Source organism: Rhinatrema bivittatum, chromosome 4 (genome assembly GCF_901001135.1).
Source record: "Rhinatrema bivittatum chromosome 4, aRhiBiv1.1, whole genome shotgun sequence".
Taxonomy (NCBI): domain Eukaryota; kingdom Metazoa; phylum Chordata; class Amphibia; order Gymnophiona; family Rhinatrematidae; genus Rhinatrema; species Rhinatrema bivittatum.
Window position 1 is genome coordinate 304,532,115 of NC_042618.1, and position 19,461 is coordinate 304,551,575.

Below are 19,461 nucleotides of genomic sequence, written 5' to 3' on the forward strand. Positions count from 1 at the left end.
TATTTTTTTAGCGCATGTAGCAAAAACAGGCACCTCCATGGGATGTAATAAGGACACAGCATATAAATTAGATACACACAAAAAACACACACAAGACCAAATACACGCGAAAATACCTGCATAAAAGCCCCGATGCAGAAAGCTGTGGGTAATAGAGATGTGATTCGGCCGAACCTTTTGGTTTGATCTTCGTTATCGGCCTGCTGTGAGAAATTTCGTTTTCCTGCGGTTTGGGCTGATTTTATTTAGTCTGTCCCCAAAACAATGCCCGAAACCCATCCCACCCCTTCAGATTTAAAAGAAAAAAAAAATCAACCCAAACCCACCCCAACCCTTCAAATGTAATTAATTGCAACCTCCCACCCTCCCGACCCCCCTCCAAGATTTGCCCAACCCCACCCCCCGAAGACCTACCGAAAGTCCCTGGTGGTCCAGCGGGGTCCCAGGAGCGATCTCCCCCTCTCGGGCCGCCAGCTGCCACTAATCAAAATGGCGCTGATGGCCCTTTGCCCTTACCCTGTGACAGGGCTATCGGTGCCATTGGCCGGCCCCTGTCACATGGTAGGAGCAATGGATGGCCCACCCCATTTTTTAAGATGGTGCAGGCCATCCATTGCTCCTATCATGTGACAGAGGCCGGCCAATGGCACCGATAGCCCTGTCGCACGGTAAGTGCAAAGGGCCATCGGCGCCATTTTGATTAGTGGCAGCTGATGGCCCGAGAGGGGGAGATTGCTCCCGGGACCCCGCTGGACCACCAGGGACTTTTGGTAAGTCTTGGGGGGGGGGTCGGAAGGGTAGGGGTTACAATTAATTAAATTTGAAGGGTTGGGGTGGGTTTGGGGGTTTTTTGTTTGGTTTTTTTTAATATGCCCTTTCTCCCCTCCCCAAAAAACAATAAGAAAACCACACAAAATTTTGAGGGTTTTCTTATCGTTTCGTCGCCCCTCCCCCGAAACGTGATGAAATAGAAAAATATCGTCTCTCTTTCCTATTTCTTCGCAAATGAATGCACAACCCTAGTGGGTAAAACCCACACTAAAATAGGCGCAATTGAAAAAATGTTGCAGACTTGCGAGGGGTATTTCTAACTTACTGCTGAATTATATCAGCCCCATGTTATTAAAAAATACATTTTCAGCTCCTACTAACCCTTTTACTCCATTGCTCGCATTATGTGGTTGTGTGGCTGTGCAACCTTTTCCTTACTGGAATGCAGTGCATTCGCTTAACTCTTGCCCTGACCTAGGCGCTAAAATACCCACTTAAAAATCCTACACTAACTTATCTCCCTGCTAGTGCAGCTCCTCAAATAGCCTGTGAATAGATAATTACCTCCTTTACATGCCATTTGCATGCATTAGTGCAAAACCTGCTGTGAGTTATTGCGCAGGTATGTATACATATTTTTATGTGCTAAACATGTTCTTACATATGTACATAAGGTTACCTCAGAAAAATATGCGTAATTACCCACACAAAACCTCGCAGCAGGTTTTGCGCAGCTTATTATATTGACCCCTTGGGGTCCTAAATTTTGATCTGCAATTTATTTGCCTAGATTTAGGAGTCCAAATTAAGTACTTAGTACTGAAAATTAGTGCTAAGTATCTGTTTTTTCCTGCCCTTACTCCACCCATGTAACCATCCATTTTTTAGGGTCCTGGTGAAATTCGGTACCCAAATTTAGTGGCTCAACTCTAGTCAATTTTCAAAGGGGTCAATTTATGTGCCTAAATCCTAAAGTTAGACACCTAAGCCTCTTTGAAAATTGTCCCCAGTGTGCTGGACTGAACTAGAAAGTGACAACTACCAGAATGTTTGTGTTCTATTTTTATTTGACAATTTCTTTGTGTGTTACTGTTTTTATTTTATTTTTCTTACTGATTTTTATTTTCTGTCCATCTTGTAACAAGAGTATAATATCAATAGATGCTATTTCTTATGCCTCCTTGCTGGAACACAGAATGGTTTTGTCTGTCTTACCAGAGCCCTTACAGACTAACTCTGTCATCAAGAAGCATGCCTGTGCTGTCCTTTGATATGTTCACAATACCATGATAACAGGATGCCGTTTGTTATTGTTTCAGGCCTCTTTTCTTCCATCATGCGTGAGTTGGCCAATATCACACATGATGGCCCAAAGTGGATTGTGCTGGATGGTGATATTGATCCGATGTGGATCGAATCTCTCAATACTGTCATGGATGATAATAAGGTAAAATAAATCCATTAGAGAATTGGGTTTTTTCTATTCACTAATGCAATCTGTATTGTTAGATAAAAGTTCAGATAAGGTACCATTTAATCCTCCTGTAGGGAACTTTGAGAGCAAATCTGTTGAGAGGAGGAACAGGCTTCTTAAAATTGTCTTTTCAGTATAGCCGAGTGAAGAAATGTATTGGATGGGAATATGTGCAATGAGTTGAGATCAATTGATACTAACTTTAATTAAAAAAAAAAAAAAAAAAAAAAAAAAAAAGAAGAAACAAGCACAGCCCCTCTGCATTACATTCAGGTTGACCTAGGAGGTAACAACCTGATGTCCTGCAAAAGAGTGGAGCTTATAGTGTTAACTGGGAAAGTCTTGAGTAACAGTTTTATTCACCTGAGCTAAGATTGTCTGGTCAGCTAAAATGAGATTATGGAGAAATAAAATGGGCATCAAAAAGAGATGGAGTTGCAAAGGTAATAGGTAAATTAGATGGTATCTAAACTTGTTTAGGGAGATGAGCATGGAACACAATTATAGAATTAAATTAGCTGCTGGGTCTATCTGGCTGACTGCTTTTCTGTAACTTATGTTCTCTGTAGACAGTAGAATAAATCAGTTCCACATGTGGATGATATCTGGAACCAAGAACAGAAGGTATGGTATCTGTATAAGTTAAGAACATAGGAAGTGCCTTGTTGGGTCAGACCATAGAAACATAGAAATGACGGCAGAAGAAGACCAAACGGCCCATCCAGTCTGCCCAGCAAGTTTCACACTTTTTTTTTCCCCTCATACTTATCATACTTATCTGTTACTCTTGGCTCTTAGTAACCTTTTGGTTCTATTTCCCTTCCACCCCCACCATTAATGTAGAGAGCAGTGATGGAGCTGCATCTAAGTGAAATATCTAGCTTAATTAGTTAGGGGTAGTAACCGCTGCAATAAGCAAGCTACACCCATGCTTATTTGTTTATTCAAAACCAGCAGAGATCTGTTTTACAATGGTTATTCTAAAATTAAAATTTAATTATTAATGAATGCTGCTCATTCCCAATTATTGATGTTAATATCAGAAAATGAACTTATCAAGAATAAGATTATTTGAATGATGGAAAATACATGTGTGTCTCAAAAAGATTATCGTTGACAAGAACATCATCATTACGTAATATTCAGGATGTCCCCTATTCCAATACATAACAAAACAAAAATCACTAACCACAATCAAATGCTTAATACTTATCCTTAAAAAACAACAACTATATAAATGGATTAAAAGCCACTTAGTAATCTGCAACAAATACCTTAATATAATGTCCGAACGCTCACATCTTCACTCAAATTTTCCCTAATAAAGTTTTTTTGTTATGGTTTTGTGAGTAATCCTGAAGTGCTGATTTACTTGTGGGGTAATCATAGATATATACTAACATAGCACTATATTAACTAGTCAAGTTTGTCTGGTATCTATTTTCACTATATATGTACATGTGTATATATATGCATATATATATATTAGAGATGTGAATCGGAACCAGAATCGGTTCGGATTTCAGTTCCGATTCACATCTCTAGAGATGTGAATCGGAACCAGAATCGGTTCGGATTTCAGTTCCGATTCACATCTCTAATATATATACATTTTTTTGCATGTCTACATGCAATAGTATACCCATGGGCCAATATGGATAAAAATCCCCCAGCCAATATTTTCCCATAATCCATCCCTGGGTAGTGGAGGACGGGACTTGAAACATAGCACATGCTTTGTCCTGTACTGGCTTTCAGCATTGGTGGGAGACCTTGAAATGCTGCATCTGCAGCTCTGGAGCTGCTCTATAATCATCCTAAAATCAGGGTGAAAATCAGTTTCACCAGATTGTCACCTTTGGAAAAATCTGGGAATTCATAGTGAAAATCAGTTTAAACTGAACATAAAGGACCTTAAGGATAATGCATCACCTAAAAAGTAGGTCCTAGCTACAGTTCCTGTTACATCAAGGTAACGCTCTCCTTCCAAGTGACTTTGCTTCTCCAAGGCAGCATAGGGGGCTGCCAGACTGGAGTGGGTACTTAACTACTTTGGCCCTGAGGGTCTGCCTCAGCTCTTTGAGGTCTGCCACTCTGGCCTCCAGAGGTCAGGCTTATTCTCTGAAGGCCATCAGCTCTTTGCAGTGAGCACATATATACAATCTTTCACCAGCTGGTAGACATAATTGTACGTGTGGCAGTGCAAAAGAGTAGAAGGCCCCCCCATCTCACTGCTGGACTGCTGACTGAATCTTAATATTGTTGTTAGTTAATTAAGGTTGGTAAGGGAGTAGGGATGTTTAATCTAATGTAAATCTGAAATTTATTTGGTGTATGTAATGTTAGTTTAGTAATGACCTCCAAGAGGATAACAGTTAATCTATTGATAGAGGCTGAACTATTCCCTTGTTTATCTAATTCCCTGATTGATTCTTGCTTGAAAAATATTCTTCCTGTCCTGTTAATTAGGGTATCTATCTATAAATCAAAGAATGTGCTTGTGGTTGGTGGGAGGAAAAGAAGGCTAGCTTTTTCTATTAAATCTGAGACACACATTGAGTTTACTTAGCATACATTTTTAAATCGACACACAGAATATCAATTTACCCCACAATATCTTTTCTGTCCCCAGCTTTAAGTCACAAAATGTCCCTGCAAAGCCTTTTGTTTCCTGCAGGATTTTTATCATGCTTGACTCTATGCCATCTTTTGCATATAATGCCATCCCTACACCAATTCGATGTGCCCTGTCACGTTGATATAATTTATATTCTGCAATTACATTGTCCCATTGGTTATCCTCCTTCCACCATGTCTCTAAAATTCTTCCAGAGCACTGCAGACTATGGGACCTTTCCTGGAATTCCTCCAATCACTTCGAGAGAGAAAACTTCCCCCAGTGGAAAGAAACACACTCCCTTGCCTCCTGGAGAAAAGGAGAGAGCCATGTCCTTTGCTGCCACACCCTTGCTCCCTTTGTTAACTGACTCCTCCCAGTGACTTGTGGAATCACCTGTACAGATGTCACCATTCACCTAACCTATTGCGGGATGGATTCTTATAAGGCAGCACTTTAGTAAACACCCCTGGAACCTCCCATTGCTGTAATCCTCCTCATGAAAACTTATAGTGAAGCATACCATTTTGCTTCTGGGCTTATTTATATATCCGTTCCGGTAGTGAAATAGCACATGCAGTTTTGTGCATGTCAGTTCATTGGCCTCATACAGCTGACTTGACCTTACATATCTTAGAATGCTAAAGAGCACCGTCAAAATGAAAGATCTTAGGAAATCCACCCAACATTCATGTTATATGACCCTAATAGACTTGAAATAGCCACAAAACATGCAATTGCAAATTTTGCGCGAGCACGTACTTTTGTTCGCGCACCAGGCGCGAACAAAAGTACGCTGGATTTTATAAAATCCGGGGTCGGCGCGCGCAAGGGGATGCACATTTGTGCAACCTGCGCACGCTGAGCCTGGCGTGCGCACGCTGAGGCTCAGCGTGCGCGGCCACGGAGGGAACTTTCTTTCCACCCCCCCGCACCTTCCCCTCCCTTCCCCTCCCTAACCCACCCCCCCGGCCCTATCTAAAACCCCCTACCTTTTGTTGGTAGATTTACGCCTGCTGAAAGCAGATGTAAATCTGCGCGCGCCAGCGGGCTGCTGGCGTGCCATCACCCAACCCGGGGGCTGGTCCGGAGGCCTCGACCACGCCCCCGGGCTGGCACCACGCCCCCGGTCCACCCCCGAACCGCCCCTGACCCTGGACCCGCCCCGGACCCGCCCCCTCCCCCGCCCCTTTTACGAAGCCCTGGGACTTATGCGCATCCCGGGGCTGTGCGCGTGCCGGCGGCCTATGCAAAATAGGTGCGCCGGTGCGCGCAGGGCATTTAAAATCCGGCCCTCTATGAGCTGGTGCCCCCTTGTATAATTTCTTCAGTAGAAAGACAATGTTCTGCTCGTTCCACAGATAAGGTCCTCTTCTCAGTGTCTCTTAGAAATTTTTCTCATAAACAAATTCGATTAATGGAATCCTGGAGGTGGATTTTCAGTATTGCTGGTCTAGCTGTATGGAATAGTCTTCTGGAGAAGATTAGAGCTGAGAACAATCTGCTCCAGCTAAGAAAACTTCATAAAATTTATTTTTTTCTCTTTGGCATTTCCTGGTTGAGCTCTGTTCTCAGCTTTGATGGGTTTTGAGGTTTTATGGATGTCAGTCAGCTATTCATGATTACCTATACCTGTACATATTATATAATGTTGGTTTTTGTGTTTATGTGGTTTTGTATTGGTTGTTCTGTAGCAGTTTTTATGTTTTGGTTATTTATGTTTAGACCCTCAAACACTGGCAACCAACCTTATACCTGCATTAGAAAGTAATACCTGTAATCTTCCAGAATTTCTGGAATTTTTGAAACCATCATCAGTATCTACTCTTGACAGACTCATACCCCTAAAACCTTTTTCTAGGAAAAGAGCAAAACTACCCCCACGGTTTGACACACTCCAAAAAAAAAAAGAAAAGTTAGAGAGGAAGTGGCAATGAGACCCTACATAGATAAACTACTTTTTAATTCTAAACTTTCCTCTTATCAAGATGCCATCAACGCAACAAAAAAAGCTTACATATACATGAAGCTTGCTTCTGTATTTAATAATCCAAGAGAATTATACTCTCTGTCAAGACAATCATTAGCCCTTGCTCAACCTCTTCCACTCTATCACCCACACTCCCTGTAATGAACATTGCGGAGACATTTGGATTATATTTTAACGACAAGATTGCAAATGCGAATAAAACTTTTAATAATATAATAAATAATATTGCTGATGATTTGATTAATGGCCTAATCTGCTAACATTTTGAACCTGTCACAGAATCAGATATCACTCAGATAGTCAATAACATGAATTCTTCCTTTAATTCCCTTAACCCTTGTCATACAGCACTCAAAATAATTGTCTGACATTCATCACTGATTTCACCAATTTCTCTTTAAAATACGGCTCTCTTACAGACTCTCTAAAACTTGCCTCAATTTGGCCCATAATTAAAAAAAACCATCTGCCGATTCAGCCCTTCTGTCTAGTTATTGTCAAATCATAGAAGCAGCTATCCAACAACTCTGTGACTTTCTTGTTTCCAACAATATTCTTAACCAATACCAGTTCGGTTTCAGAAAACATATTATTCTCGAGCTTTGACATGAGATGGGGTTTTGATCGGAGCACAGCCTTTCTTCTATGTCTCTTCGACATCTCTTCTGCATCTCTTCTGCATTTGACAGATTTGATCACCAAATCCTGCTTTCTAGGTTGCACTGCCTTGGGTTAACTGGCTCTGTTCTGTTCTGGTTTCCCTCGTACCTTACTAATAGGGTCCAACAAGTTCATATTGAATCCCATACCTCCATTTGGACCTCTCTCAGTTTCAGTGTACCACAAGGTTCCGCTCTTTCGGTGGCTTTATTTATTTAACACCATTATGCCACATTTTAGCCAACCTTTGAGTTCACTACAAACTTTACGCCGATGATATACAATTCTTTTTTTTTCCCTTGAAAGAAACATGGGCATTAACTAAATCATTTCTCGTTTGCTGTCTCACAACCATTCAAAAATGGCTTCACCAAAACAAATTAGTACTTAATATCTCAAAAACAGAAATGTTATCACGTTTCCCTCTTTTTCAAGAGGAGTGCTCTGATTATGAAAAGAAAATCCTGCTGGACCCCTCTCTTTCCATGCGTAACCATATCAGAACTGTCAATCATCATTTCACAAGCTAGGGCTACTTTGACACCTTAAACCACTCCTTAAACATTCAGATTTTCGCTCTGTTTTGCAGTCACTATTATTCTCCTGTACAGGTTACTGTAACTCTTTTTAATGGTCTCCCAGCATATGCCATTTGCTTATTACAAATTATACAGAATACTGCAGCGAGACTCTTAACCAGAACTCCTATCCTTGATCGTATTACCCCCGTCCTTGAATCTTTACATTGTCTCCCAATATCATGCTATATAAACTGCCCATGATAATACACTCTACAATTCATAATATTCATTCTCCCTGGATTTCGCCTATATTAAAAATTCATGCTCCTTCCCGTTTGCTTAAATCAGCAAGCCAAGCGTTCCTCAACATCCCCTCTCCAAAGCTAACTCACCTTGAGAAAACAAGAGAGCATGCTTTTTTTTCTCAGCTGGCCCATTTCTTTGGAACACCTTACCTAAAGAAATGAGATGCCTTTGTGAAAGAAACTTCTTAAAAAAAAAAAAAGAAAAAAGAACTCAAACGCACCTCTTCAAAAAAAGCATTCTGAAACATAGATAATCTGTAGTCCATCTGGCGTCCCCATCAAGCAGGAAGGACTGCATGTACCTCACTTAATGATTACCTCCAGGGTTCATCATGCAGCAAAAGTTTGATTTCAGTGTATTAATTTGATTTGTTTTGTGCTTGTAATCTGATTTATAATGTATTTTTATTTAATTTTAACTTCATTGTGATGTAATTTGTGTTACCTATTGTGTGTTTTTATTGTATCCCACCCTGATCGCAGGAAGGGTGGGTAACATGTTTTTCAATAAATAAATAACTGTTCTTTGTAATCTGAAATTGGTGGATCAGTGGAATATACATTGTTTAAATAAATGATTAAGTTGAAATTTGTGTCCCTAGACTCATGTCCCATGTGACCCAATACTGAACATAGGTTGGGATCCAGGCTCCTATATTGACTGTAAAATTTCTCCCCTTTGCAGGTGTTGACATTGGCGAGCAATGAGAGGATCCCTCTCAATCCAACAATGAGGCTGGTGTTTGAAATCAGTCACCTCCGCACTGCCACACCAGCAACAGTGTCCCGAGCAGGTAAGGCACTCTGGTTGTAACACAGAGACGTAAGTAATAACTGTGGTTGTGAACACACAGATACTCTCTCTGCACTGCCATGCCAGATAGCCTGTTTGTAAATTAGCTCAGAGTTTAGATAAGAAAGAGAAGAAGATGTTTAGTAAATAATACATTACTTATGATGAAATTAATGTTTGACATGTGCTTTGCCTAAGGATGTATGTATATATTTTTCCTTTTCTGTATAGGGATTCTATACATTAATCCAGCAGATTTGGGCTGGAACCCCCCTGTGACCAGCTGGATTGATAAGAGGGAGATTCAGTCAGAGAAAGCCAATCTGACTATTCTTTTTGATAAGTACCTGCCACTCTGCCTGGATACACTCAGAGCAAGGTACTGAGAACTACTTTGAATAACCTTTAGCCTTTATGTCTGGGATAGCTGGCTCTCCTTATGAACTGTGGGTAAAAATATTTGAAAGAATGTAGCATCAGCTACCACTGTCGTGGATTCTCTGTGACCAGCTGGGGACAGAGCTGGGATTTTCCTGCCTTGGGGTTTTGCTGGGAATGGACTGGGACTAGAATTTCCCACTCTCAAAGGTTGTCTGGATCCATGGCAAGGGTCAGGATTTATTTTTTTATTACACACTACTTATTATAGTGCTAGTAGATATATGCAGAACTGTACTAGAAAAGATACAGAAAATGGTATCAAAACAGGTAAAGGTTATGGAATGGCCCCCAGATGAAAAAATGCTTGCCAGGTTTGGGCTCTTCATGAAGAAGAGATAACTGAGAGATAAATGGTAGTGTTGAAATAGTTATTTACTTTTTCATATATTAGGAAAAGGGACACACCATGAAACTAACTGGTAAAAGATGAAAAACTAATTTAAGAAAATACTAACTGAAACCTGTTAAAATACCCTGGAGGCCCCTATTCATGTCCTTATCCTCTCCAGTCCCTATACTCCCTTCTATTTTCTTCAGCCCATACACAGCACACTCTGACCCCCATCCCCAACTCAGCAGTCCCTTCTCCCTTCACCGGCCTAACCCCAGCACATAATGAGCCTCCCCTCCATGGCTTGACTCCAACACATTCCAAACCACCTTCCCCAGCCCAATCTTAATGTACAATTGCTTTCCTCATTGGCCCTACCCTAGCACCAGCCCAGTCCTAGTATACTTTACCCCCCTCCCCACCCCCCAACAGCCCTGACCCCAGTACACTCTACCTCCTTTCCTAGCTCAACCCCAACACGCTCTGCTCCCCTCTCCTGAACTCAGCTTTAGCACATTCTTATCCCCTCTCCAGCCTGGCCCCAGCACACACACTGATCCCTCTCACAGGCCCAACCTCAGCACTACCTTCCCTTCTCACTGGCCCAGAATTAACACACTTTGACCCCATTCCCTAACCTGACCTCAGCACATTCTGTGCTCCGTTTCCTGGCCTGACTCTAGCAATCCTTTCCCCTCTTCCAGCCCAACCCCCAGCATACTCTACTTCCCCCCCCCTCTCCAGCCTGACCCCAACACACTTTGAGCCTCCCCTCCCCTCCCCTCCTCAGCCTGAACCTTAGTGCACACTCACTTTCCTCATAAGCCTCACCATGGCCTAGGCCCAGCCCCAGCACACTCTGTATCCCAACAGCTCAACCCAAACATTCACTCTGCCCTTCCCTTCAGCTCAGCCCCAACACTCTCTCTGCCCCCTTCTCTCCAGCTCAACCACAGCACAATATGTCCCCCTCCCCCAGCTCAACTCTAACACACTGACCTCCTCTCCAGCCTGGCCACCTCATAGTCCGATGCATCCTCCCCAACCTGATCCCATTACACTCTGATCACTCTTACAGGCCCAACTGTAGCACACTGACTACCTTCCCTCTCCTGATCCTTGCACATTCTAAGCCCCCTCCTCCCCAGCCTGATCCCGCATATTCAGATCCCCATTCCCTGGCCTGACCCCACCACACTCTGATTCTTCTTCCCCGGCCTGATGCCACCACCACCCTCGGATCTCCCACACAGGCCCAATCCTGACCCTCCCTTCTACTCCCTCACAGTCCCAATCCTGACCCTCCCTTCTAGCCCAACCCTGGTACACTTTGTCTCCCACTCTCCCCCAGCTTGACCCAGAACATTCTTCCCTTCTCCCCCTTCTCCCCCTTTCCTCCAGACCAACCCTAGCACACTCTAATCCCTCCCCTCCCCATATCAACCCCACCATATTCTGATCCACAGCAGTCCCTGCCCCAGCACACTATGGCCCCCTTCCCCTCCCTGGCTCGACCCTAGCACACTCTGCAACCCTCCTCACCAATCTGAATCCAGTACTTCCTGTCCCTCTCACCAGCCTGACCACAGCACACTCTGACCCTCTTCCAGCTTAAATGAAAGACAGGAAAAAGATAAAAACCAGACCTTCTCCTCCAGAAAGCCAAAAGTAAAAGTACCCATTTCCCTTACCCATCAAACTCACTTACAGGCATTACTAGCCTATGTGCCCCTCCCCCCCAACCCAGCCCTTACCCTCATCCAGGCTTCGCAAGATTTCTGGGTCAGGAGCAAACTTCTGGCTGCTGCTATATTCAAAAATAGCCATCATTCAACCTGAGTCCAGCATCATTTTGTTGTACTACAGTATATTGCTGCACAACAAAATGAAACTGGCCTTGGTTTGACCAGTGGCCATTTTGGAATGCTGGCATAGCCAGGCAGGAGCAACTGGGGATTGTATCTGTACCCGGAAGATACTGATATGTGAAGGGGGTAAGCGCTAGGTCTGGTGAGGCTTTTGTTTAAATGGATTTGGTGGGTGGGGGGAAGAGACCACAACAGAGTTCTGAAGGGTGTTTAGTTTAAATCTGTTTATTAATTTGAAATATATACAAGAATATAATCTTGCATGGAAAAGCACATCTTAAGCAGGATAAAACATTTTAAACAAATAAGGCAATACAATGGTTAAATGTACAACAATTTACATTTAGAGGATCCAAGTGCATATAAGTCAAAAGGAAGAAACCAGGAATAAAGGAAAAAGCACAGCAACTGACACAGTACAGAATAGTGGTTTGCAAAAAAATTCAACCCTCTAAAAAAAAAAAAGTCAGCAGATTTGTGTGGATTACAAATGTCTTACAGATTTTTCCAGACAGGATGTTTATTGTAAACCAGTATGCAGTAAAGTAAATTATCAAAGTCAAATTCATTATTTCTCTGAATTTTTTGTAAAATTAAAAACTGAAAAATGGGAGGTGACTGCTTTTCAAAGTAAAACATAGAAAGCTACTGAAGTACAACAATGTATATCTTACCCCCTGATAGTTTACAAGGCATTTACATAGGTACTTCAAATAAAGAGGTACCATTTTACAAGACCTTTATCCTAAAAAGCAAAAATGCTTGTCTCCTCTTCTGAGCCTATCTGGATGAATCTGGGAAAATTCAGCTTTTAGTTAAAAAATAGTTTCTCCTTGTGCTTAAAAGAAGACTGAAAGACAAGTTCGACATCCAATTCTAAGGCAAAAATTGACCACCAAGTTTGAATAAGATGATACTTGATTGTCCCTTTTAATTAGTAAAGAAAAATCCATGTGGAAACAGGAACTGCTAAATCCTCTAAACAGGTGGAATGGATTCCTCAGGGATTAAGAAACAATCCTTCAAATATTTCTTAAATATATCCATTGGAGACTTAGAAGAGAACTTATAAACCTCAAAGTTTTCTTATGTATCAGTTTTCCAAGTTTACAACCTTCTTTTTCAATTGCAGATTTTTTTTATATATTATTCCCCAAGTCTTCCACTGTTTTCACATTTGCTTAATATAAAGCATATTGATTCTTATACAGTTCTCCTTTACATTAAAGTTCATCAATTTGCCCAACAAACTGAGAAATTTGACCTAATAGTTGTTTCTCCATAGTTAAAATGGCTTTCCAAAGCTCATCCAAAGCAATAGATTTCACAAGCTTAAAAGGCACTGGAAAAACAGAAGTTATACCTGAGGAAATCAAATTAGAAACAGAGAATGAAGGACCAGCTTTTCCTATTATCTGAGCTGCTGCCCACACAGCCACCTATGAATCTTCTGAAATTTTGCCATGTTCCTCTTCTACATTTGCTGCAATATCTCAAGACCCTACTGTTCCACCACATGCCTGCAGGTTTGTATCATCAATCTGCACAATGGCACTCAGGAGGTCAGAATATCTCACCAATGGCTGACCTTCCGAACTTGAAGATATAGCAAATTCCAGCGACGAAATGAAGCCAAATCCAGTCAAGGAGTCGTCCTGTCAAGGCATTACAACCACAGGGAGCTGGAAGTCGCACAAGGAAGGAGTCAATGGACTAGAAGCTGACAATGCCTTGGTGGCATGCTCTAGGCTATTGCTTTCCTCCTCTTCCCTATGCAAGGTAGGAAAAATAGTACAACTGACAAACTAACAATAAGGAAAAACATAGGGGAGAGCTGTAAGAGCTGGATTCACACTGCTGTCATCTTGGATCCCCCAGAAGGACTTTTTAAAATATATCTATACATCTGTATCCTTATATGTATATCTATCTATTTCTATATGTGTATATCTCTAACTATCTATATATCATTTAGTGGCTAGTAGCTGGGGAGAGGAAGAGTGTACATGGGCACACCATCAGCTAGACTGAGCTTCTGAACATTTCATGGTAACAGACTCTGGCCTAGATTTTTCATTCCGCTATAAATATAGCGAAATGAAGAGCCATAGCCAGAAAAAGGGCAAGGCAATAGTGTGCACCCAGCTGCATGGTGGCGGTGCATTTTTGCTCACAGCGGTTGCAGCCACCGCACACACTATCGCCCACATAGCACCCCTGCAAAAGGTGTAGTTATTGCCCACAGTAGTGCTGGAAATAATGTGTAAAACATTATCACCTGCAGTGCAACCAGGCCCCAAATTTTTTAAAGCCCACCCAAACCTCTTCCCTTTCCCTCATTTAAATTTTATCATCACGATGCATTCGTTATTGCATATGTTAGGGCGTTATCGCATGTGATAAGGCACTAATGCATGCAATAATGGCCCATCACATTTTGAAAAATGATCCTGTCTGTTCGTTGGGGACTGGTAGGGGTATGTATGTGCAAACCATGAACCTCCAACAGAGACAACATTCAGTGCCTAAGTACATTATATATAGTATGTGTTTGTTTAGTCAACTCAAAATTAAGCTTTGGAATTTTTTGCTGGATGATGTGGTTAAGATTAGTATAGCTGGATTTGGAAAAAGTTTAGACCAGTTCCTGGAAGATAGAACTGTTAATTATTAGCTAGGTAGACATGAGAATCACTAACTTTTCTGGGCGTAACAAGGAATGGATCTTCTGAGTACTTCTAAGTGACCAGGATTGTCCTTTTTCAAAGACAGGATGCTGTGTCTGATGGACCATTTGTGTGATCTGGCATGGCATTTATGTTCTTAATTTGTATATTTGATTTTCTTGAAAACCTGTCACTTTAGTGGACCTTGACATGACATATGTATGAAACCTGGATGACCTTAATAGACTACAACATATGATGTACACATCTCAGAATCTGTTCTGTGTAGTAGCATCCAAAGAAGTTAATAGGCCTTGCTCCAGAATTTTATATGTTGGGAGGAGGGGGTCCAAAAATATGGGAGGAATGCAAATGACCAGGACTTTGAAAGCCCCTTAAGATCCTCTAGAAGCTTTGTAATTTTAGATTTTACGACAATAGGATGATCTCCCAAACATGGGTGAGATCTATTGGCATCCACTTGGGATATGCTGTTATTTTTAAATGTTGTAAGCTCTTTGTTTCAGATACAAAAAAAAGCTAAAGTTCCAGGTTCGGTCATATTAGCTGGCTGCCTATATCCGCCCAGTCATTCATCTCTCAGGCACACTCTCCAGGAACGTCCATGGATCCAGACTGTACCTGGAAAATTGACCCCTGAATGCCTGTGGAGGGCTAACTGGGCTGGGATTCCTTTTCAGATTGGTCCCTGTGAGCCTTTTACCTTGTCAGAGCTGTTCTAAAAAGCTAGTGGCTGATATTCCCTGCAAATCCCCCTGCTTTGGTGGACAAGAGAAGTCAGGGTTTCTACCTCCAATGGGCCATGCCAGAATTTTATAAAGAGCCTTTGGAACTCATCACTGGAAGCAGGAAGCATATCTGACATCATGCAGACTTCCAACCAATCCTTTTTTTTTTCCAGTTATTTTTTTTTTAATGTGTTAAAAAAAAGGAAATAAATGTATAAAATATATATAGACTATGATTGGCTGTCCAAGGGCTTCCAGAACTTAGTGGGATATTCAAATTCTCAACTGCACAGCTAAGCCATTCTTAGCTCCATTCTCTCCATTTAGCTATATACTCCTCAAAAAAACAATCAAGATGGTAGAGAAATAGATTATCCCAAAATAATATGGGTGTGTGGTTTGCATTTACTGTTCAGTCTATTCATGTTGAAATTCATGGAAATCCGGGAGTTGAAAGTTTACCATAATAAAAATAGGCATGAATGATGTGTGCTCACAATGCCCCTGCCCTATAGGAAGCATGCTCACTAGGCATGCTGGTGGGAGAAACGGAAAGGAAATGCTGGGCAACCTTTGCAAGGTCTGTCCAGAAGAGGATTTGTGTGCCTGATATGCCTAGGGTTCTATGGTCATCATTTGAGTGGACTCACTAAGGAACTGCCTGATAGCATTTTCTACAGGTATCTCCTCTAGGAGGTATTGAGAAGGCTTATGCAGGCAACTAGAGGCTAAAAAGGTTGAACTTGTGCATTTTGGGATCCAGCTGAGCAGAAAGATAAGAAGGGACTGGATCGAGGGATGTTCTTCCTGCCCTCAATGTCATGGCAACATTTCTCTTTGTGCATACCCTTGGCAACTGAGGGTGGCAACTGTGAGTCATTGCTCATTAGGCATCAGCAGGCTAGTCCATGAGCTCTCTGCACTCTCCTATTACAATACTGGAAAAGTCCCCTTCTGATGCTTCATCAGATTCCAAAATGTCTCATTCAAATCATTGGATTCAAAGAGAACTGCTTGCTGGTCATGGCAACAGGATGAGCAGCTCTGGTTTCACAGCACTGAAAAATGAAGGAAGCCGATGATTTGGCAGGGAAACCATAACATTTCATCTTGATGGGAGGATTGCCACTTCTTTTGCTTTTCACACATTGTTTCTCTCTTGAAGGCATGCTGCAGCAGCACAGCTAGTAAATCACAGATTAGCAAGTGAACATCATGGAACTCCACATTAGATATAAGGTATAAAGTCTATCCAGGAAAAAGGGACCAATCCCAGGAAGGAGAGAGAGAGCCACTAAATGTGAAAGAGTGCTTGTGTGTGAGGGCGAGAGAGCAACTGAGCATGAGAGCGCCACTGAGTGTGAGAAGGTGCCTATGTGTGAAGGGGAAAGAGCGGGTGAGTGAGCATGCGCATGTGAGGGGAATATGCATGAGAATAAACGTGTCTTAGAATGTATGTGTCAGAGAGAGAGAATGAACGTGTGTTAGAACATGTGTATGAGAGAGGATAAAGTTTGTACATACTACCCTCCACCTTTCCCACTAATCCAGTACAATCTCATGGTGGCTGGAAATCAAAAGTTCTCAGATATGGAGAGCAGGGGATTTTTTTTTAATATCCCTATTAGTTTTAATTCTTGGATGTTGTTTGATGTCTGCTCTTTTGAAATATTTTATTGGTGTTTCATAATTTTTTAAATTTTGATAAGCTCAGAGAGGCTCAGTCAAAGTTCTAGAAACCTTGACATTAGTTTTCCTTGCCGAGTTCCATCCGATAATGTCACCCATGGGTGAGGACTGACATCTTACTGTCCTCAGAGGCCACCTGTTACAGGTAAGCAACTCTGCTTTCAGTTTACTCATGGATATCTGAGGGCCAAGCCTAAATCCATTGTGCTTTACAATAAGACTAATACCATATTGGTTCCAAATGTATCTTTTGCAGGGTTTTCTGGTTGGCCCCACAGCAGTGCATGAAAATGTAATATATATGTTGGCAGTGATATTTTTATCTCAGAAGACTCTACTTTGAATGCCCTTTTTCATATAAAATCTTGCTTTTGGGGTTGGGGAAGTGATCAATAAGAAACTTTAAAATAAATGCATAGTTTTTAATTGTTCATGGGAAAGTAGTGGTGGTGATGGTGCAAGGTTGTACATTTTACCTAGGGCACCTAATACCCTTGCACTAGCCCAGAGAGAGTGGCAGCTACAGTGTCCAGTGAACATCCCTGACCAAGTGTTAACTATTTAACATCGGCCGACAGAAATGCTACTCAGATAGTCAAAGCAATCAAAGAGGAAAGCAAAGACTCTAAAGTTGATTTCATCTATCTGGGAACCAACGACCTTGCTAGAAACAGCATCCAAGTGGTACAGAGATTTCCAGTCTCTAGCAAAGCAGATTAGTCACATGACAACAACCATTGCCTTTTCAGAAGTGTTACCTGTTCATGGAAAGGGGAAGGAGAGGCTAAGCCATATTGATAACTTCAATGTATGGCTCAAATCCTGGTATAAGGAACAAAGTTTTGGATACATTGGGGGCTGGGGCCATGTATGGAACAGTGCAGAGCTCTTTGTCAAAGATCTGTCTGTGGCAGGAAAAAGGATCCTAAGAGATAAATTCAAATCCTGTGTCATAAGGCATTTAAACTAGATGCCGGGGGTGGCAGAAGGATTTACAAATGCAATGTCAGCTAAATAAGTCACAAAAGGAGTCCAAGAAAAGCAGTAACCTGAACGAGAAAAGCTGGAAAGCTATGAGCACAAATGCTCATAGTTTGGGCAATAAAATCCCAGATCTGCAAGCCCTAATGGTGGAGCCAGACTTGGACATTGTTGCTGTCATGGAGACGTGGTTCACGGAATCTCATGATTGGGATACGGCCATACTGGGCTATAACTTGTTAAGGAAGGACAGAAAAGGGGGAGGCATGGCTCTTTATGTCAAAAAAATATCCAAGCATCTGAGCTGCAAGGAAGATGGGGCAAAGAAGAAACATTATGGGCCATCCTAAAAAAAGATGATGGGGCATCCATTTTTATTGGAGTGGTTTACAGGCCTCCAAATCAAATGGAAGAACTTGAGAGATCTGGTTGAAGACATCCAAAAGATGGGAAAGAAGGGAGAAGTAGTGATTGTTGGAGATTTTAATCTGCCGGATGTAGACTAGAGAATCCCTTCTGCAGAATCTAATAGTAGTAGAGAGATAGTGGATGCCCTGCAAGAGCCTCTGTTCAAACAAATGGTAATGGAACCCATGAGGGAGGGAGCTATACTATATTTAGTGCTCACTAATGGAGATAATGTCTCTAAGGTCTGGGTGGGAGTCCACCTCAGCACCAGTGATCATCAAATGGTATGGTTTCATATCACAAATAGGATATGGAGAAGTCACGCAAAGACCCGAGTTTTGCAGTTCAAAACACGGACTTTGTTGAAATGGGGAAGTACCTGGAGGAAGAACTAGAAGGCTGGGAGAAAATGAGAGATGTGGAACAGTGCGGCAAACTAAAAGGAGCAATTACCAAGGCAACTAATCTATATGTTGGAAAAGTAAAGAAAAATAAGAGAAAAATGAAACCTATCTAGTTCTCAAAGGAGGTGGCTGATAAAAATAAAAGCTAAAAGAACAGCATTTAAGAAATATAAAGGATCCCAAAGGGAGGATCACAAGGAAGAATATCTGGTGGAACTGAGGGAGATGAAGAAAGTAATCAAGAAAGCAAAACATCAAGCAGATGAAAGGATTGCCAGAGGTAAAGCGAGGTGACAAAACATTTTTCAGATACATCAGAAATTGAAAGGTGAAAAGGATCAATGTGTGGAGAGAGATGAAGAAATGGCAGAAATATTAAACGAATACTTCAGTTCGGTGTTCACTAAAGAGGACCCTGGAGAAGGACCATCGCTAGTTAACGAGAGACTGGAGGGGAGTGGAGTAGAAGAAACTCCATTTACAGAAGAGAATGTATGGGAAGAGCTAGGAAAACTGAAAGTGGACAAAGCCATGGGGCCTGATGAGGTTCATCCCAGGATGCTGATGGAGCTCAGAGATGAGCTGTTTGGTCCACTGCATGACCTGTTCAATAGATCCCTAGAAACGGGAGTGGTGCCAAGTGATTGGAGAAGAGCGGTAGTCCTGCTTCACAAGAGTGGGAGCATAGAGGAGGCTGGAAACTACAGGCTGGTTAGCCTCACCTTGGTGGTGGGAAAAGTAATGGAGTCGTTGCTGAAAGAAAGAATAGTGAACTATCTACAGTCAGAAGAAT

The 19,461-nt window shown here is 41.9% G+C and overlaps 1 protein-coding gene across 1 annotated transcript in view; it reads left to right on the forward strand.

Moving 5' to 3' along the window:
- DNAH9 (dynein axonemal heavy chain 9) overlaps positions 1–19,461 on the forward strand; it is a 1,128,006-nt gene that overhangs the window by 359,522 nt on the left and 749,023 nt on the right. The window contains exons 33-35 of the mRNA XM_029600235.1: positions 2,091–2,218; positions 9,024–9,132; positions 9,363–9,510. Coding sequence (XP_029456095.1) covers positions 2,091–2,218; positions 9,024–9,132; positions 9,363–9,510 — 385 coding nt within the window. The remainder of the gene's footprint in view (positions 1–2,090; positions 2,219–9,023; positions 9,133–9,362; positions 9,511–19,461) is intronic.